We start from the raw sequence: 18898 nt of genomic DNA on the forward strand, positions 1-18898 counted from the left end.
CAATTACATTTGCTAACTTACAGTTGTCAGTGCTGTTAGCACATTAATTGAAAAGTTATTTTCTAACAAAATCAGAATCTAAATCAACTTTAAATTGAGTTAAGACAGAGGCAGTATCTCTACTGATGGGAAGAAGTTGAGAATATGATTAAAAGAAAAGTAATCAAAGTGTGGGGTCAAACAGGGGCATCTGGATGGCTCGGTTGGTTAAGCATCCAACTTCTGCTCAAGTCATGATCTTAGGGTTCATGAGTTTCAGCCCCGCATCAGATTCTGTGACATCAGCACGGAGCCTACTTCTGGTCCCCTGTCTAGCCCCTCCCCTGTGCTTGCTTGCTCGCTCTCTCTCTCTCTCTCTCTCTCTCTCTCTCAAAAATAAAACATTAAAAAACATTTTTTTAATGAGGGGGTCAAATAGATTTAATGTAAATATATTTGCACAATTTTGTTTTATTTTTTTAAATGTGTTATTTATTTTTGAGAGAGAGACAGCACAAGCAGGGGAGGGTCAGAGAGAGAGGGAGGTACAGAATCTGAAGACAGGCTCCAGGCTCTTGAGCTAGCTGTCCGCACAGAGCCTGACATGGGCTTGACCCCATGAATGGTGAGATCATGTCCTGAGTCGAAGCTGGACGCTCAACTGACTGAGCCACCCAGGCGCCCCTGTTTGCACAATTTTATAGAAGCTTTTTAACATAAGGAAACCTGTCTTGTCTTACTGAATTCCTGTATAGTGTAGTAGATTCTTTTTTTTTTTTTTTTTAATTTAAGAAAGAAAGCATGAATGAGAGAGAGGGGCACAGGGAGAGACAAAATCTCAAGCAGGCTCAACACTCAGTGTGGAGCCCAAGGTGGGGCATGAGCCCATGACCCTGGATCATGACCTGAGTTGAAACGAAGAGTCAGACACTGAACCGACTCAGCCCCTTAGGCGCCCCCTGAATAAGGTAGTAGATTCTAACGTTTATGTATTTTTAAGAGACAGAGAGAGACAGAGCATGAGCAGTGGGGAGGAGTAGTGAGAGAGGGAGATACAGAATCCGAAGCAGGCTCTCGGCTCTGAGCTGTCAGCACAGAGTCTGATGTGGGGCTCAAACCCACAAACCTGCAAAGATCATGACCTGAGCTGAAGTCTGATGCCTCACCAACGGAGCCGCCCAGGCGCCCCAGTGTAGTAGATTCTAAATGACAGCTCTGAGTATTATGTGATCTTGGGTTTGGTGGCCAGCTCTGTCCCCTTCGTGCAGCAGTTACTTTCCTTGTAGCACGAGATTGTTCTTGGAGACTCACCCCCTTCCCCAAGATTCCGTTCCAGTCTCTGAATGTGGTAAGCCAGGCTGATGAGCCACCAACTGACAGCACAGATTTAACACAAGTTTCTTCCAGTCGTTGCTTGAACCAAATCAGCATTGCCTTCTCAAAGTTGTTACGCTTTAAAATTTTTTCAGTGTTCTTTAAGGAGATGTAAAAAAAAAATGCTTATTTTCTTTTTCAACAAACCTCCTCCACATTGTTAATATGAATACTTTCAAATTCCTCCCTGTTCTAATTATGCATTTTTTTAAGGTTAAAAAGTTTGTTGTTGGTGGAGTGTCGACTACTCATTTTGTTTTGATTTTAATTATTAGCATAGTATAAAAACTTATAAATAATCAGATAATTGCATATCTCTGATTAGCACAGATTTCGGACAGACTGGTTTTGCCTGCTGTAGTTTTGACTGTGTGTGCCTTGTTGAATATTTGGAGCATTGTCACATTTAGAAGGATCCAAAGTGACATCTCCTGGTAAATAGTTAGAAACAATTAGCACCATATAAGACCTGCTCACTGATTTCTAGTAATTTGGGGTTTTAATTTTCATTTCAGGCTTACTGCACAATCAGGGTAATTCATTAATGCAGCCTTAAACCAGGTTTCCACCTGTGTAGCAGCTTTGCATTTGAGATCACTTTGACCTCTGTTATCTCATTTGATCTTCACCAAGGCCTGGTGAGATGAGTAACCTCCGGAATCACCTTCATCTGATGGATGAATAAACTACCACAGAGAAGACTAGGGGACTTGTCCAAGGTCACGTGCATGGAGAGGCCAGGTCTTGAGAGCTCAGACTTGCAGTTTCCGATCCAAGCATTCCTGCGGTCTGTCCACAAAGTACCCATAGTCACTGCGACCCTCACGCACAGGTTTTTGGCATCCACATAAATCTTGAGATGAGTATATTTAGGATCAGTGAAGGCGGATAGAAAAAGGGGGTGCTAAATTTCTACTAGTTGTACAATGTCTAGTGAGACATAATGGAGAAACACATATTAGAGTGTTTTCTAAGAGCACTTATAGAGTAAATGATAACATGTATAACTGTGCTTTTCTGCTTTTGAAACCCTGGTTCCATTATTTTTATGTGACTACTTTATTCTGTGGCCTTGGATGCCTGCACTCTCAGGTTAAAAATAGGACAGATTTAGATACAGAGAGATGGGCTATTGTAGGATTAGTCCCAGGTCACTTTAACTGCATTTATGCAGGCTTTTTAGCATTTTAACTATTCCCTCTTACAAAGACTTACTAACGCACAATAAAGGCATTATAAAATCTTTAACGTCAAAATAAGTTGACCTAACTTTAAGAAGTTATATATACGGGAGATATATATATGTATATATGGGATCAGTCACTTAATGATTTATCATCACTTGGTACATGTGTTACTTTTTTGTGTGTGTGAGCCACATCTACTTAACATTCTGATTATTTTCATTAAACCATTCTCTGTGAAGGAATCATTTTTTATAAATATCTAATGTAATTAATTTATTTATTTGCATTTTTTTACCCCAGCTTCACTGAGGCATAATTGACAAATAAAATTGTAAGATATTTAAAGCATACCTCATGATGATTTGATATATATATATCTTTTAAAAGATTCCCCCATTTAGTTAACTAACACATTCATTATGTCATATATTTAATTTTTTTTCTTTTTTTATGGGACCATTTAAATTCTACACACTCAGCAAATTTCAATTATAGTGCAGTGTTATAACCTAGAGTCACCATGTTATTCATTAGATCCTTAGACTTTATTCATCATATGCAATTACATTTATTTTAGAGTCAGTTTCTGAAGCTACAGTTTAAAAGTTAACCATTCTAAAAATCTTTTATCTATAAACAAATATGAATTGGCCTTCCTAGGGGATGTAGATCACTGTGCCCGGCCACGTGTAGATGGGAGGAAAGGAAGTCTGGTTATGATACCGGACTCTGGACTCAGGTCCTCAGACCTAACAGTGGTAGAAATGAAGCTGGACCCAAAATTAAAAGCACAGGCAAGGCTTTATTGGGGCAACAGCCTCAGCTGAAGGGAGACACAGTCACGACAAAGGTGTTAGACTGGCTCCCCAAACAACCACCAGGGAAACTTGTAACGGAGTGCAGGCGGGAAAGGAGTCAAGTTTGAGCATGGAGGGGGCAAGGAATACAGGGACTTGGGCCAGCCTGCGCAGGTGATGCCACATGCTTCTTTATTCGTATGTTTCATTTGCATATTATGTCTCCACCTCTGGGTGTGATTTTTTAGCATGATGATGAGATAAAGGTAACCGTTGGTCACTCCATGGTCAGTCTGCACAGCCCTGAGTTAGTGGTTAGGCTCAAACTGGGGTGGGTGGTGTGGGCCACTAGAGCTTTGGAAGACAGTCATTATTGCTTTCGGGATGCTGTGCCCATCTGGTCTTTTGTCTGAGTTAAGAGAGATGCTGGAAAGAAGAGCTTAAGGAAAAATATAGGACAGAGGTTGATGGGTACAAGAAGGTGAGCAGTAAAGGTCAGGTCTTGGGGACTCACTGGTGACAATTTGCTTGTTCTCAGAATTTTACTTGACTTACACGATGCTTAGCATGCACTCCCATCAATCTTATAAATTACATACTTTTTCAATTTTTAAATTTGAGTACAGTTGACACACGATGTTACATTACTTTCAGGTGTACAACATAGTGATTGAACTTCTCCATGCATTATACTAGGCTCACCACAAGCGTACCTACCAACTGTCACTGTACAATGAATCACGAGGCCATTTTAAGAAGCTGTTTTCTGATCCACTTTGCATTTTCAAATTATGTTATTTACATTATTACTAACTGTAGGTACCTCTGATTTTGAAGTTTTCTGCAAGTATAAATACCCCCAAATCCCGAAGAATACTTTCTGTTTTGAATTCAGTTTTATTTTTTTCTGAGGTTTATTCAGTATCAGTATTTCGGTCCACAGTGGAAAAATGAAGAAAGGGAAGAATGGCGATTTTTATTTCCCTTCTAGGATATCAAGCTGCTGTTGAACAGAGCCAGATTAGAAGTAAAAAAAAAGTCTTTCTTTTCATTAAATGTTAATCATGCTTTCATTGTTCAAAAAGTCACAACTAGCTCTCACTTCTAGGAGAAAAGAAAAAAATCAAAGACTAGGAAAAAGGAAATGAGTTTCTCTGGTGTAAATGCAAATATATTTCTCTCTTCCACAGGTGAGAGCTACGTGTGTGGCTCAATAGAACCCTTTAAGAAACTGGAGTACACCAAGAACGTGAACCCCAACTGGTCGGTGAACGTCAAGACCACCTCGGCTTCCCGGGCAGTGTCCTCACTGGCCACTGCCAAAGGGAGCCCTTCGGAGGTGCGGGAGAATAAGGATTTCATTCGGCCCAAGCTGGTCACCATCATCAGAAGTGGGGTGAAGCCACGGAAGGCTGTCAGGATTCTGCTGAACAAGAAAACCGCACATTCCTTTGAGCAGGTTCTCACTGACATAACTGATGCCATCAAGCTGGACTCGGGAGTGGTGAAACGCCTGTACACCCTGGATGGGAAACAGGTAAGAGCGCTGTCGGGATATGACCTTGACTTTACAGGCAAGAACCAGGGAATTGAATTGGGGGACCGATGTGCTGTGGTGTGGCCTCAAACCAGACCGAGGAGAAAAGTAGACAGGATTAACCATAGGAATAAAGTAAAATATGTGTCTCTGAAGCTTAAATGATTACTCAGCAGATTTCTGTTTTTTCAGTTATTAATTGCTTAACATAAAGGTGCTGTCCTGCCATCTGTTTTGTAATTTTTTTCACGTAGTAATGTCTTACAGCCTTAAACATGACTGAGATGTATCTAATAGAAAGTCTAATTTCCTTTCTTTGGCCAAAATAATACTAATGATACTTTATGTCTCAGTAATGTTCACTAGTGAGATCTAGTTCAGTTTTTATAGATTTTTAAGGACATATTAAAGGAATGAAATATTTCCATCTGAATGGCTTAAAGAGGCAAATTTCTAGAATATTATACATCTTGTATTGAAAATACAATTTCAGAATCAATGTGGAAGAGAGGGCTGTTTCTTTAGCTATGGAATGGACACCAATTGACTTGGATGAGGGGAAATGTAAATGTGCGTTTCTCATGCGAACTTAAAGGGAAGTCTTGAGTGGACTTTTGTAAAGTTTGATAGAATCTGGATAGTGAGCTGAATATATATATGTGTGTATATATATATTCATATATACATGTGTGTATGTATGTGTGTGTATATATATGTGTGTTTATATGTATATTACCACTGGTGTATACACACACACACACACAGTGTGATTTAGAGTTCATCAATGTCTCTTGTTTAAGATTATAATTTTTAACACACTGTCATTGCCTGATATTTAGTTTTTAACATGGACCAGTCCAGGTGATTTTTAACCATTGTTTAGAGGGGTAATTTGAGTGATTTGTATGTAGAATACATATTAAAAATCAAAGCTACATTCATAAATGAAAAGGTTAATCTTTAAAAAAAATAAAAGGCCAATCTTTATTAAATAGAAGACTCAAAAAAGTTCTTGAAGGCTAACACACATTCAAATTATGAATTAGAAATAGATGCAATTACTAGAGTGTTAGTCATGAAAGAATTCCTCCCCTAGGGAGCCATTCATATGCTCCAAATTATAAAATTCATTAGGAATGAAGGAATATCTGCCAGTTGTTCATTTATATTCACCAATATTGGGCTTGTCTCAGAAAACTTGCATCCCCTGTGTCAGGTAGGTAAGAATTCTGAGGGATGAAATTCTCAATCTTCTAGATCTAAGAGGTTGTCACCTGAATGTCATTGATCAAAAAGTTCGTTGCTCATTTGTGTATTATAGCAACATAAGACAGCAGGTTCACATTTAAACTTGGAAGCCCTCAGTGGTTCCCTTTGTAATGCAACACTCAGCATCTTGTAGTTCTGCATTTTTATACATTGGATTTTCCAAGATGAGAGCTTGCCTGTTTTTTTTTTTTTTTAAATATTTATTTATTTTGAAAGAGAGAGAGAGAGAAAGAGAGAGAGAGAGAGAGCACGTGTGCATGCTAAAGCCCAAGTGGGGAAGGGGCAGAGAGAGAGAAGGAGGGAGAGAATCCCAAGCAGGCTCTTCACTGTTAGTGCAGAGCCCAACTCAGGGCTCGAACTCACAAATGGTGTGAGCTTCAGTTCATAACCTGAGCCGAAATCGAAAGTGGGATGCTTAACTGGCCGAGCCACCCAGGCGCCTCGGAGGAAGAATTTTCAAGTGAGTAATTTGTCCAGGGAATATCATCTGAAAGTTTTCTGCTATGCATTCTTTCCTTCCTGTAGTCGTTCTGCTGACGGTTGCATTCAGCGCTGTGTGTGTGTGTGTGTGTGTGTGTGTGTGTGTGTGTGTGTATGTATAGCATTCAGTTTGCAGTTGTGGCAGGTTCTCTTCATAGCTAGAGTGGTGAAAAGCTGCAGAGGAATTGGAAGATAGAGTGGAAAGAGTATAAAGACCTTTTGCTTGGGTTCCCAGTAGGAACAAAGACGCTTCCTCATGGACCCTAGGAGTCTTTAGAATCGTTTCTGCTCCAAAGGGAAATCTTCCCCCATGAGAGGTTTGTTAGAGTAGAATGCTCTGACAGCATTTTCTCCAAGCCTTCCTGTGGCACGATGCTCGGCCATGATAGAGCGGAACCCTGCCCCCACCCCTCCCCCCTGCTCACCGTGCGGTCAGCAGGGCCTCATCCCTCAGCTCCCGGCCTCACCTCTTTTTTTGTTTGTTTGCTTTAATAGTGTTACAGCCCTCGTATCAACATCAAAAGTGATATGCGAGACCCAATGAGCAATAAAGCTTTTAAAGTTCATTTTTATTTTGTATTGAGGAAATATAATTGTTTGAAAAATCAATAGCATGAGTGCTTTGGGTAAAATAGTAGAGAGCAAGCAAATTATAACTAGGGATGGCTTTTCGCATTGTCTCAGGCAGCTTGCGGATGAATTCATGGGATGGAAACTGGTGAGTCTGGGTTTTGTGACCTCAGACCAGGAGCAAGTGAACAGTGAGAGCTGTTGCCTGCTGTTACACGTGTCACCCAGAGATGGGCACTCGAGGGCACAGACCACACGCCATTCTCACCTGTTCCTCCCTCATTGGCCTCCTTGCTTTCTTGCCTTTGGGTGTGGTTTCAGCCCTAACCAAGAGTTCATTATACAGGGCTTTTTGTGGGTTTTTTTTTTTTTTTTTTGAGGTTTTTAGGCTGAGATAAAGAAATCAACATATTGGAGATGCGGCACCATATAGAAAACACTTAGCAGGAAGCTGCCATTTCCCCAGATGACTGTTAAGGCTCTTACGCAGCCTGTTTGCGAGCAAACCCTTTCCAGTCGTTTCTGCTCCATTCCATATTCAGGGGCCCGGAGGCCTCAGTCAGAGGCTGCCGCACCCACCTTCCCGCGCTCCGCCAGCGCTCCGCTGCGCCTCCTCACACGCTTCAGGAGCCTCGCTCCCTGTGTGATCACACCCTTTTGCCAGCAAGGCTGCGAGGTCAAGGAAATGGCTGCCATGTCTTAATTTCGGTGATGTGTTATTTATCTGGGCCTTGATTAAGGACCCCCAAAGAAGGAAAGAGGGCATTTTCTAGCTGTAGGTTATAATCATACTCCTTCCCTCCATATCCTAAGGGAACTTGTGCAGGGTGTGAGGGTCTGTTCCTCTGGCCCCAGTCCAGGCTCTGGATGCTGGGATTTTTCAGGGGGTGATTCACTCACCCTGCCAAGCAGCTCTTCCCAGAAGTCATTTGGAGTGGGACTATTTTTTTAAGTAAATAATGTAAACCCAAAAGGTATAAGATTTGCTAAAAAAAGATACACTTGTATATCTCCTGACTCCCTTTTTTTTTGGAACAGCTAATCTGGCTGTCTTGAGCTGTTAAATATTCCAAATCTGTGATTACCAAATCCTGGCTTAGAAATATAAACAACAGCAAATCTTAGAACAGCTAGTGCCTAAGCAGGCAATTTAGACTCTAAAAATCACAGATAAAGCACTTCCCGATGACCTCCCCTTCCCCACTGAAAGAGAGCAATGAAAAACTTGATTGCTCTTTAAGTAGAAAACATACTCATGCACATCCCCATGGGTATCTCCTTCTCAGTAATGAAGATCTGTACAAAATAGCAGCACACTTTAGTAGCAGAGGAGAAACTCCGTCAAGGATGTTATATTTTTATCTTACAGGCATTTCATGTAGGTCATGCACTTTGTAAAATCCACCACTGCTAGCATGCTAGAGTGAGCAAACAACTTATTGCCTTCCTTGTACAGAAAACACTAGGAATCACTGAGCTAAAGTGAAGGTGCTCATAAACAGATTTAGACTGGTAAACTGTGAGAACAGACCTCATAACCACTGTCTTGGTCTGTTTGGGTAGCTGTAAGAAAAATACTGGCTTATATACAACATAAATTGATTGCCCACCATTGTAGAGGCCAGAGTCCAATATCAGGATGCCAGTGGACTTGGTCTGGTTAGAGTCCACGTCCCAGTTCATGAACAGTGCCCTTTGCAGTGTCCTCACGTGGCAGAAGGGGCTAAGGAGCTCTTGGGCCTCTTCTATAAGGGTCCTAATCCCATGCTTGAGAAGTGTGCCCATAGGTCCTAATCAGCTTCCAAAGGCCCCACCTCCTAACACCATCCCCTTAGGAGTTAGATCACAGTGTATGAATTTGAGGGGGACACACACATTCCGACCACAGTGCTCTGTAAAGGAAATCCCAGGAGCTGTCAATAATCAGTTTCTACATTGTCTTCTTTTTCCCCCAAAAGAGCTTCCTTTATTATTTTATTTTTTATTTTAGAGAGAGAGAATGTGGGCAGGGGAGAGGGGCAGAGGGAGAGAGAGCGAATCTTAAGCAGGCTCCATGCTCAGAGTGGAGTCTGCCTCAGGGCTTAATCCCACAACCCAGGGATGATGAGCTGAGCTGAAATTAAGAGTTAGACATTCAGCCGCTTGAGCTGCCCAGGCGCCCTTCTCGGTATCTTTCGATCGTTGAATCCCCTTGTATATTATGAACACAAAGCTCAAAAGATGTTTGTAAATGAGTCATAATAATTGCAGCCATTTATTTTAGGTAATTAGTATATGAGCTTACTGGAATTCAGGAAATGGTAATATGATCAATTGGAATGTATCAGTCAGATGTCATTTTCTCCTTTTGGTTTTTCATATCTAATTCTATGTTTTTTTTTAAATTTATTTTTGAGAGACGGAGCGAGACAGCATGAGCAGGGGAGGGTCAGAGAGAGAGGGAGATACAGACTCTGAAGCAGGCTCCAGGCTCTGAGCTAGCTGTCAGCACAGAGCCCGATGCAGGGCTTGAACCCACAAACCGTGAGATCATGACCTGAGCCAACGCCGGATGCCCAACCGACTGAGCCACCCAGGCGCCCCTTTACCAAATTCTAATCTGAAGTAAGAATGAAATGGTCCAAACTTGAGTTTAGAGAATTAAACTTTCCCTTACAAGTTAAAAAAGTAGTACACATTGCTACCACATCTGACATTGGCTATAGCAATTAATGAGCACAGGAAATGTGAAAATCAGAGGTTTTCAAATGAAAAGGAAAGAATTTAGGATGTGATAGGAGTTGACTGGACTAGAAAATGATATTTTCTATGGCTGTTCTAATAGTGGCTCCCCCCCTTTTTAAAAATAAAACTTCTGTGACTGCTTTAATTAACTTCTTCAAGCATATTTAAAGCCTTCATTCTTGGTTGACAGATTTTTTACTGTATGACTTGGTATGTTATCTGTGTTGTGAAAGTGAATATAACACCTTTTAGTTTTGTTTGCCATTGATATAAAAACACAGTTGATACAAATAATTTAGCTTACACATTAAAATGTCAAATTAAAATTTCCTGCAGGAGCTGAGAGCACGTGTTAAACCATCTTCATGATTTGTTGAGCTCTGAATTGATGGAAAGTCTTAGCCATTTTCAAAGAAGAAGGAGCTTAAGAGTAATTATGGTACTTCACTTAGAGAGTTAAGGTGTTCAGGATAGAATGTGCTATTTTAGGTTATATACCTTTTGTTGATACTCAGGATTCATAAGCTACATCTGTCCTTACGTAGATCTTAATTCCCCCAAATAGAGAAGAGTTAAGTCCTTTTGGTCCGGTTGAGCAAATCTGATAATGTAATTAATTATGGGTTCCCGTGATGTATATTTTCAGGCTTACATTAGTGTTAGCAAAAGCCAGTTTTCTGTAAACTGAACACTAACTTGCTGTCAGTGAATTCTGCGTTCCTCTGTGCCCCACTGGAGAACTGAAGATGTGCTTCCCGGCCCTCCTCTCTGGTATGCTCAAGGTGCTTTGGGCACTTTCGCAAGACTATGGACTTGGGATCATCTTCTAGAGGTGACTTCAACTTTGCAAGGGCAGAGAGGCATGATTTGGCCTGCGAGTCCCCTGTGCCCTCAGGGAGCATGTTGGAGTGATACAGAGAACTTGGACTTTAGAGTCAGCGGGACCTGCACTCAGGTTTCAGTCTGAGAAATCTCCCTGGATCTAGTTTCTTATGCAGGCCTGGGAAATTAACTTAGTTCCCTACTTTACTGATCATTTAAAAAAAATTGGTATATTGAATTTGCTTGCCATAAGGGAAACCTGCTTAGGTATGCTGTAATGTAAGCATAGGAAGGGGAGGTAGCATGATGTGGATGGAGAGAGAGCACTTGTTTTTATACACTAGTTTCAGACACGTCATTGTCTGTGCTCTACCTCTGGAATCTATTCTTCCACTGGGGAGAGTTAAGTCTCTGATACTCGGTTTTCTTATCTGTGCAATGGGAATAGTAACAATACCTGCTTTATTAGTTGTCTCGAGGATTAAGTGAAACAATCCACATGACAAAACTCAGCACTGTGGTAGGTACTCAATTATCAGTATTTATTACACCTGAAGAGCTGAGGGTGAATTGTTTTTGAAAAGTAAATCATATTTTAAATGTGTTGAGGGAACCGTTTAAAATTATCTTTGTAAATGTGACTTTTCACATGAAAATGCTTCATAGTATTAATGAGAACAGCATGGAATTCAAGAGAAGATACTTATAAGATCAGATTCTGACTTTATCACTCATTGGCCGTGTGGCCTTTTGTTAACTGAATTCTCTGAATCTCAGTTTCCTCTTTAAAATTTTTTTTTAAAGATTACTTTTTTGAGAGAGAAAGAGAGAACACAAGTGAAAGAGGGGCAGAGAGAAAGGAGAGACCAAATCCTAAGCAGGCTCTGTGCCGTCAGAGTAGAGCCTGATGTGGGACTCGGACTCATGAACTGTGAGATCATGACCTGAGCCAGGATCAAGAGTTGGACACTTCAATGCCTGAGCCACCCAGGCGCCCCTCAGTTTCCTCTTTAAACTGGCAATAATAGTGCATACCTCATAATATTGTCAGATAACTAATTCAGAAAATATGTACATAAAAGGCCCTGGCTTGACTTATGGTAGGTCCTCTATAAATACTAGTCTTTCTTCCTTCTGCTTTCTTATTCCAGGCTTTCTTAAAAGTACAGGACATTTATAGTATCATTTTTGTCAATGTTGGATTGGTCATTTTGCATTGTTTCCATTACCTGCACTATAACTAAAATGACTAATGGCTTTATTTTTGTTCCATTTATTGTCAGTCAGTTGTGGATGTAACCTAGATCTTATTTCCTTCATCTCCTTCTTCAGTTGTACGTTATTCCTTGAGGGTGTCTTATCAGTGACCCATCATTCAATATAGTAATATTACCATTACTATTACTGTCAGTGCTTGAACACCTGCCTGCCCGGTGCTCTGGGGTAGTTGCTATATGTATGCTTATCTCACTGAATCATCACCACATCTCTGCAAAGCAAGAACCTTTTCCTTTCATTTCAAATGTGGCCTCATCTATGAAACATTTCTTGACTTAACCCATGTAGAACTGCCAGTCCTCTCCTTGGGAGAGGGCTCCATTCCTGTCCATTGTAGATGGCCCTACAATTCTTGATGGTGGTGGCCTGTTGACATTTGTCATGCCTTGTCCTCCCCTTTAGAACTTATAGGATGAGGCTAGGGAAGGTGTCTTCTTGGCCGCTGAATCTCAAGGGCCTGACCTGGTAAACGGTTGCTCAATAAATGACTGAATGGCTAAGCGACTAGTGGTTTGACCAGTTTGTTATGTGCTCTGCGTTTGGCATTAGCACATCGCTTCCAGTGCTCTGTGAAGTACAGGTCATGGCCATTTAGGAACTCAGTGGTCACCCCAGGCTGTGGTTGTATGTAGCTGTCCGCGATGGTGGTGCTCTCTGCAGTGGAACCACAGACTGTAAGGTGCTCATCATGGTGCTTTATTATTATTATTTTTTTTAGCTCAGGCACCTGCTTCATTAAAGATGCTAGGATAATCTAAAAAAAAATCATCTGCCAATTTTAGAGCATTTTCTCTATTGAAAGAACTTTTATCCTGTGGGAAAACAATAGATATTCTGTTAGAAAATTTTCACTGTCTGAGTCAGTAGAAATCTTCCTAACATTGCCTCAGCCATCCAGTGAATAAAGAGAAGAGCTAATCAATATGTCCTATTGATTTAAAAATTGGTGACAGGCCAATAAGAGAGTCACATGAATAGCATCTGGCCCAATTATTGCCAGGATACAAACACACAGTGTTCAAGGGTGTTTGTGGTGGTCGAGGACAGTATGTTACAGCAGATTTTTCTGATTAGTTTAAGTCCTTGAAACTAAATTATGTGAAAGAAGGCAGTTTCAGAAATTAAATGGAACTTAAAATACCCCATTTTAATTCTGAATTATATTGTAAACAACATGCCTTAGAAACAAAGGGACAGATGGTAGATTTACTTTTTAATTGGCTTTTTCTATTACAGGATTAATATAGATCATTGTATAGAATTTTGAAGTAAATGAGAAAATATTAAGAAAATGGCTCACAGTCTCATTGAGAAGATGGTACTCATTAATATATTGGCCTTATTTCCTTTTCTTTTTTTTAAAAAACTTCAGATCCTACTCTGTACATGATTTGGCCTCTTGCTTGTCATTTCACATGACACCCTGTACATTCATGTAGGAAATACCTTGAAATTATCAAGCCATTTTCTCTCTAACTTCGTTGCTCTCTTGCAAAAGTTGTCTAGTAGGCTTTCCTCTTTGGTGGCTCAGCTGCATACTCCTATTCGTGTTGTGACACTTGCTGAGACTAGTAATGTTCTAGTCAGACTGGAAAGCAAACATGAGTAGTGACTGGAGATGTTGCTTAATGCAGCCGGTTACTGGAGATTCAGAGTAGCTCAGAATTCATCTGCACTGTCTAGAACCCTCTTGGAAAAAAACCTGTAGACATTTTCCAAAGCCTATCTGATGAAAAGTCTAGTATTCTTCTATAAATACCAGATAACTTAGGTTTATTAGGTCAACAGGAGCACAATCACCACGATCCTTTATGACTCTTTCCTGGAGGAAAAAACGCAGGTCATTTTCTTTCTGTGCCAGATCATTTCTGCTTTGTGTTGTAACCATTTGTGCACTTGTGTAAGACAGAAACACCCTAGGGAAAGAAGACAATGCTATATTCTTGGCTCTCCTTATTAGATGCTTAATATTTATTAAATGATGTTTCTTTTTTAGTTTTAATTTAAATTCCAGTTAGTCAACATAGAGTGTAATATTAGCTTCAGAGGTACATTATGGCGATTCAACACCGTACAATAGCTGGTGCTCACCCAGCACGTGTACTCCTTACTCCCCATCACCTACTTTACCCAGCCCCCCACCCGCCTCTGTTCTCTATAGTGAAGAGTCGGTTTCTTGGTTTGCTCCCTGTTTCTTTTTTTTTTTTCCTCCTTTGCTTGTTTGTTTTGTTTCCTAAATTCTGCATAGGATTCTTGATTTTAATTTGTGTCTCAGATTCTCGTATGTACAATCACAGGACTTCAGGGCTGGGAGTGCCCCGAGGAGAGATTGCTCTGCTCTGTCTTTGCCTCTACTTGGAAGACCATAAACTAAACTCACTTTGGTAGGTAATAAGATAAAAATCAGCATTTTATTTTTAGAAACTCTCTTAGGAGGAAAATAACTCAAGGTAAGCATTATCTTTCTAAAAAGGTAGACATTTGATGTATTTTCAGAGTAATAGTATGGGAACTGGTGTGCACTTTCAAAGTAATAGTATGGGAATGGATAACTCGTTATGCAACAGAAATGCATTGTAAAAGGCCCTGCTGTGTCCTCAGGTAAATGCTTCACGTACATCCTTAAAAGCATAACTACCAACAGTGGTCTGGTGGCAATAATGCTACCAGAGAACTTGTAGAAATGCAGACTCTCAGGCCCCACCCCAAACCTGCTGAATCACAGTCTGCATTTTAGCAAGATCCGCATGTGATCCATATTCACATTAAAGATGAGGAGCCACTGGTCAGGCAACTAAGCAGTACAAAGAAATGGAACATTACTCCAAAGGCCTATGGATGGTAAATCTGGACTGTTACTTGGTAGATGAAATTAAACATTAATTTTAGCTTATTTAGCAGTTTTATTTGCATACACTGAGCATCGATGTTAACATCAAATAGCAAGATATGCTCACCATCCACTGTGTTATGGAAAGCAGCCAGCCCCTTAGTACAAAATGTGTGCCCACTACAATCTAGCCTTAGTGGGCTGCCCCTATGTGAAGGATGGGTTACTTCCTATATGGAGAATAATTGAAAGTTAAGAGATTCAGAGAAGGCTGGGTAATTACTGTGGAAATGCTGATCCTGATGAGAGATTGATGCACATGGCTGCCACGGGGTCCATATGTGTGCTGTTAGAAGTTATCTGGATGCTCCCTCAATAGGCATCACAGATTTAATCTTTTCCTCATGGTTTTTCTGAATAACTTCCATGGGGATGATTGGAAGTCATTAAAACTCTTCCTGAGAGTTCATTTTAGATCTCCAACTGTTGTCAGGCAGAATCCCTCTGCATGGGAAAAATCTCTACATGGAAGATGTCCAGAAGAACATGGAGAAATTCTTAATGTGTGCAGGGAATGGAGGGTAACTTGGAGTTAATTTCTGGCTTGCTTGCCTAGGGATTTAATGGTCAGAGTCTTGTGTATCACAGACGCAGCTGCTGGGAACAATGGAGGTGGTAAACTGGTGTGCAATAATCACCAAGCAATCAGAATTGGAGTGTTTTCCTTGTAATGCAGCCTAGGAGGTTAAGAGACTGAAGAGATGAGCTCTACTCAATTCAGCTGTTGGCTGGCAACGATTATAAACCACTTAGGCAGATATGGCTTTGCAAATAGCCACACAATGCCCAGTGACCCCATCAACAGGGACTCCTTTGAATGGGAAGGTCAATTCTATCTCTGGGGCTATGGCTCCAAATTGGGGGGGAGGAATCTCTAGGAATAAATGGAGTGTTTATTCAGAGAACCAATAGAAAGTTCATTTTTGTAATTGGTTGATGCCATGGCTCTGGGAAAAATAAAATTACATATTTCTCAAGACTTTTCTGGGATTGGTGTGCTATGAAAGGAATAGCATGAACATGTTGCCCATTTTATGAGTAATATCATTATTTTCTATTATAACAAAAATTCCTTTTTTAAAAAAGTTGATTTCTTTTGAGAGAGAGTGAGAGAGAGAGAATCCCAAGCAGTCTCCTGCTGTCCGTGCAGAGCCTGACGTGGGGCTCGAGCCTACAGATCGTGAGATCATGGCCCAAGCCAAAGTCAAGAGTCAGAACCTTAACCAACTGAGCCACCCAGGCGCCCCTACCCTGTTTATTTAACTTATTGTATATTTCTATCTCTGATGCTTTTCTCATTTGGAAGGACCTTACAGAAATGACCCAACTGTAAATGGATTCTGTTCATCTGACTTTTCTTTTGTCCTGTTTGCCTTATAATTTGGCTTAACATCAGCTGAAGAAAGTGTGTCAGACTAATTCCGGGATGTAGCACCAGAATTGCCAGCAGATGCACAATATCACATTGTATAATGAATCGAAAGTTGGAAGATACTTTCCGTTAAAACAGCTGGAAACAGTGGGCATGAGCATTGCTGAGTAATTGGCTTCCTAGTAAGGTCCAAGACTGGAGATGTCCCTGGTGTGAGGTTTTGTAGAAAAGAGAATAAAATCATCTGTATATGAAACCCAACGCAGGGATAATAACATCACCAAGAACAGAACAGCGGCTAGCTTTTCTTGAATGCTTGCTTTATTCCAGGCCCTCATGAAGTATTTCCCTTTTCCTGTTTCAACTAAATTGTGTAATAGATACCATTGTGATTTCCATTTTGTAGATGCAGGAATGGGGGGGGGGTGCGAGTAGAGAAGTAGCTAGCCTACCTGTGTGGTTAGTATGTGATCTAGGTTGACCTACACTTAAAAAAATTTTTTTTAATGTTTTTATATATTATTGAGAGACAGAGAGAGACAGAGCATGGGCATGGGAGGGGCAGAGAGAGGGGGAGACACAGAGTCCAAAAGAGGCTCCAGGCTCCGAGCTGTCAGCACAGAGCCCAACATGGGGCTTGAACTCTTGAACTCACAAAAACTCGAGATCATGACCTGAGCTGAAGTCAAATGCTTAACCCACTGAGCCGCCTAGGCGCCTTTTGGCTGACCTACACTCTTAACCGTGGTGCCACACCTGGCTTTATAGGGTGTTTTAAAAATGTTTTGAGTATATAAAATTCACATGCATTTTTTTTTTTTGGTAAAAATGCTCATGATTCATTCTGTTTAATCTGCTTTACCCATTGGGGTTTAAAAATACTTCCCTTCTGAAGTTATCAAATGCTAGTGATCTGTCAATGTTAAAGCTTGAGTGAGTTGCCAAAAGAGCAGTAAATGTTGAGACGGCTTCTGAGATGTCTTGCTTCAATTCCGTCCCAGTTTGTCTTCCTACTTTCATTGTTGTTATGACATTAATCCATTTCCAGTAATTCTTAAAAACATCTAAGACTGTTTTCTTTTAAAGTTGTCATAAAGGTTTCTTTTCCCAGCAATGGAAAAAGAGCATTCTTAATGTAACGCATCACCAAGAAATACAACTCTTTTATAGAATGGGAATATTCGTGAAGTTTTACACACATCAACTTGAATAAATATTAATAGGTTCATTAAGACATAACTTATATACTATAACATTTACTCATTGTAAGTGTACTTTTCAATGATTTTTAATAAACTTAGAGAGCAGTGCAGCCATTACCACAATCCAGTGTTACGACTCTTTCACATAAGAGATTTCTCATATGCCCACTTGCTGTCATTGCTCACTCCTACCTCCAGCCTGGCAACCACTGATCTGCTTTTAAATTACCTAAGCTTTTTTTCCCATAAATGTTCTATTTTTTTTTTTAATCTCGTGAGAGAGGGAGAGAGAGAATCCCGAACAGGCTCCACACTGTCAGCATGGAACTCGATGTGGGGCTGGGTCCCACAAACTGTGAGATCATGACCTGAGCTGAGATCAAATCTCAGATGCTTAACCAACTGAGCCACTCAGGTGCCCCAGATTACCTCAGCTTTTAAGCATTGACCTCATCTTTCAATATGCATTTAGAGAAAGGACTCTTTTGTACCTCTGAAGTCATGTGTATAATTATGGATTTACTTAGTACATCATTCTTTAACCTTTTCCTGTGATCTCCATCCTCTGCAGCTCAGTGTGAAGAGCGCTGGGTTTCACTGGGGTTTTGTAAGTAACTTACAGCAGAGAAGATTATGCAGTCAGTTTTAGCACAGTGAACCACTTATTATCTTTGCATTCTTTGCACATATGGCATTTCTGAATTAATTCCAAACTTAGGCAACTAAGAGGAAATACATTGAATGTTCATGGCAGGATGGAGTAATACTTGTCCTCCAGTCCCCCCGGGGGCTCTTCCAGGGTCTGCTCTGCCCTCCTGCCTTCTGGGGGCTCCATTTGTCAATACTTTGCTACAGTCCAAAATACCATGTATAAGTTGATCAGATTTCAAATTATATTAACACATTTCAAGCTGTATATCTTTTTGCTTTTCATAGTGAAAATACATTTTCCATGTGCTTTGTCTGCTTCTTGGATGGGATCCAATTATTTTGTGATCTCTCTCTTCTCTTCATGGCGGTTTTCCCTCTTGTCCTTTCATCACTTTGCTATTCAGGATCTCTGAGGACTTTTTTATTACTTGGTTCTCTCTTAAGGCAAGAGAATTCATTGTGAATTCCAATATCCTGCCCTGCGGTAAAGTTGTGCCCGTGGGGACTCTGTTCATTGAACCATCATTGAATGCCTTTGTAATTCAGTGTTCAGGTGCTGCAGGCTTGTGGAATCTAGAGTAAATACTCACTATAATATTTACATACATATATTTATGTCCTGTATTCCTTTTCTTGCTGTTCAAGACCATCTCTAAACCCAAAACAAGACTTGGTCTCCCTGTGGGGCATCTCCCAGGGTGGGGAAGAGAGGCTGGTGCCAGGCCAAGATCCAAAGGCCCTGGGCTCCTCTAGGCACAGTTTTGAG

General features: G+C 40.6%; 1 protein-coding gene across 4 annotated transcripts in view; it reads left to right on the forward strand.

The window, feature by feature from the left end:
- The window catches only part of DCLK1 (doublecortin like kinase 1), a 337117-nt gene that overhangs the window by 16293 nt on the left and 301926 nt on the right, over window positions 1-18898 (forward strand). For all 4 annotated transcript variants that reach the window (XM_029936850.1, XM_029936851.1, XM_029936853.1 and 1 more), the window contains exon 3: window positions 4528-4874. In XM_029936850.1, the coding sequence (XP_029792710.1) occupies window positions 4528-4874 (347 nt within the window). The remainder of the gene's footprint in view (window positions 1-4527; window positions 4875-18898) is intronic.

Source organism: Suricata suricatta, chromosome 4 (assembly GCF_006229205.1).
Source record: "Suricata suricatta isolate VVHF042 chromosome 4, meerkat_22Aug2017_6uvM2_HiC, whole genome shotgun sequence".
Lineage (NCBI taxonomy): Eukaryota > Metazoa > Chordata > Mammalia > Carnivora > Herpestidae > Suricata > Suricata suricatta.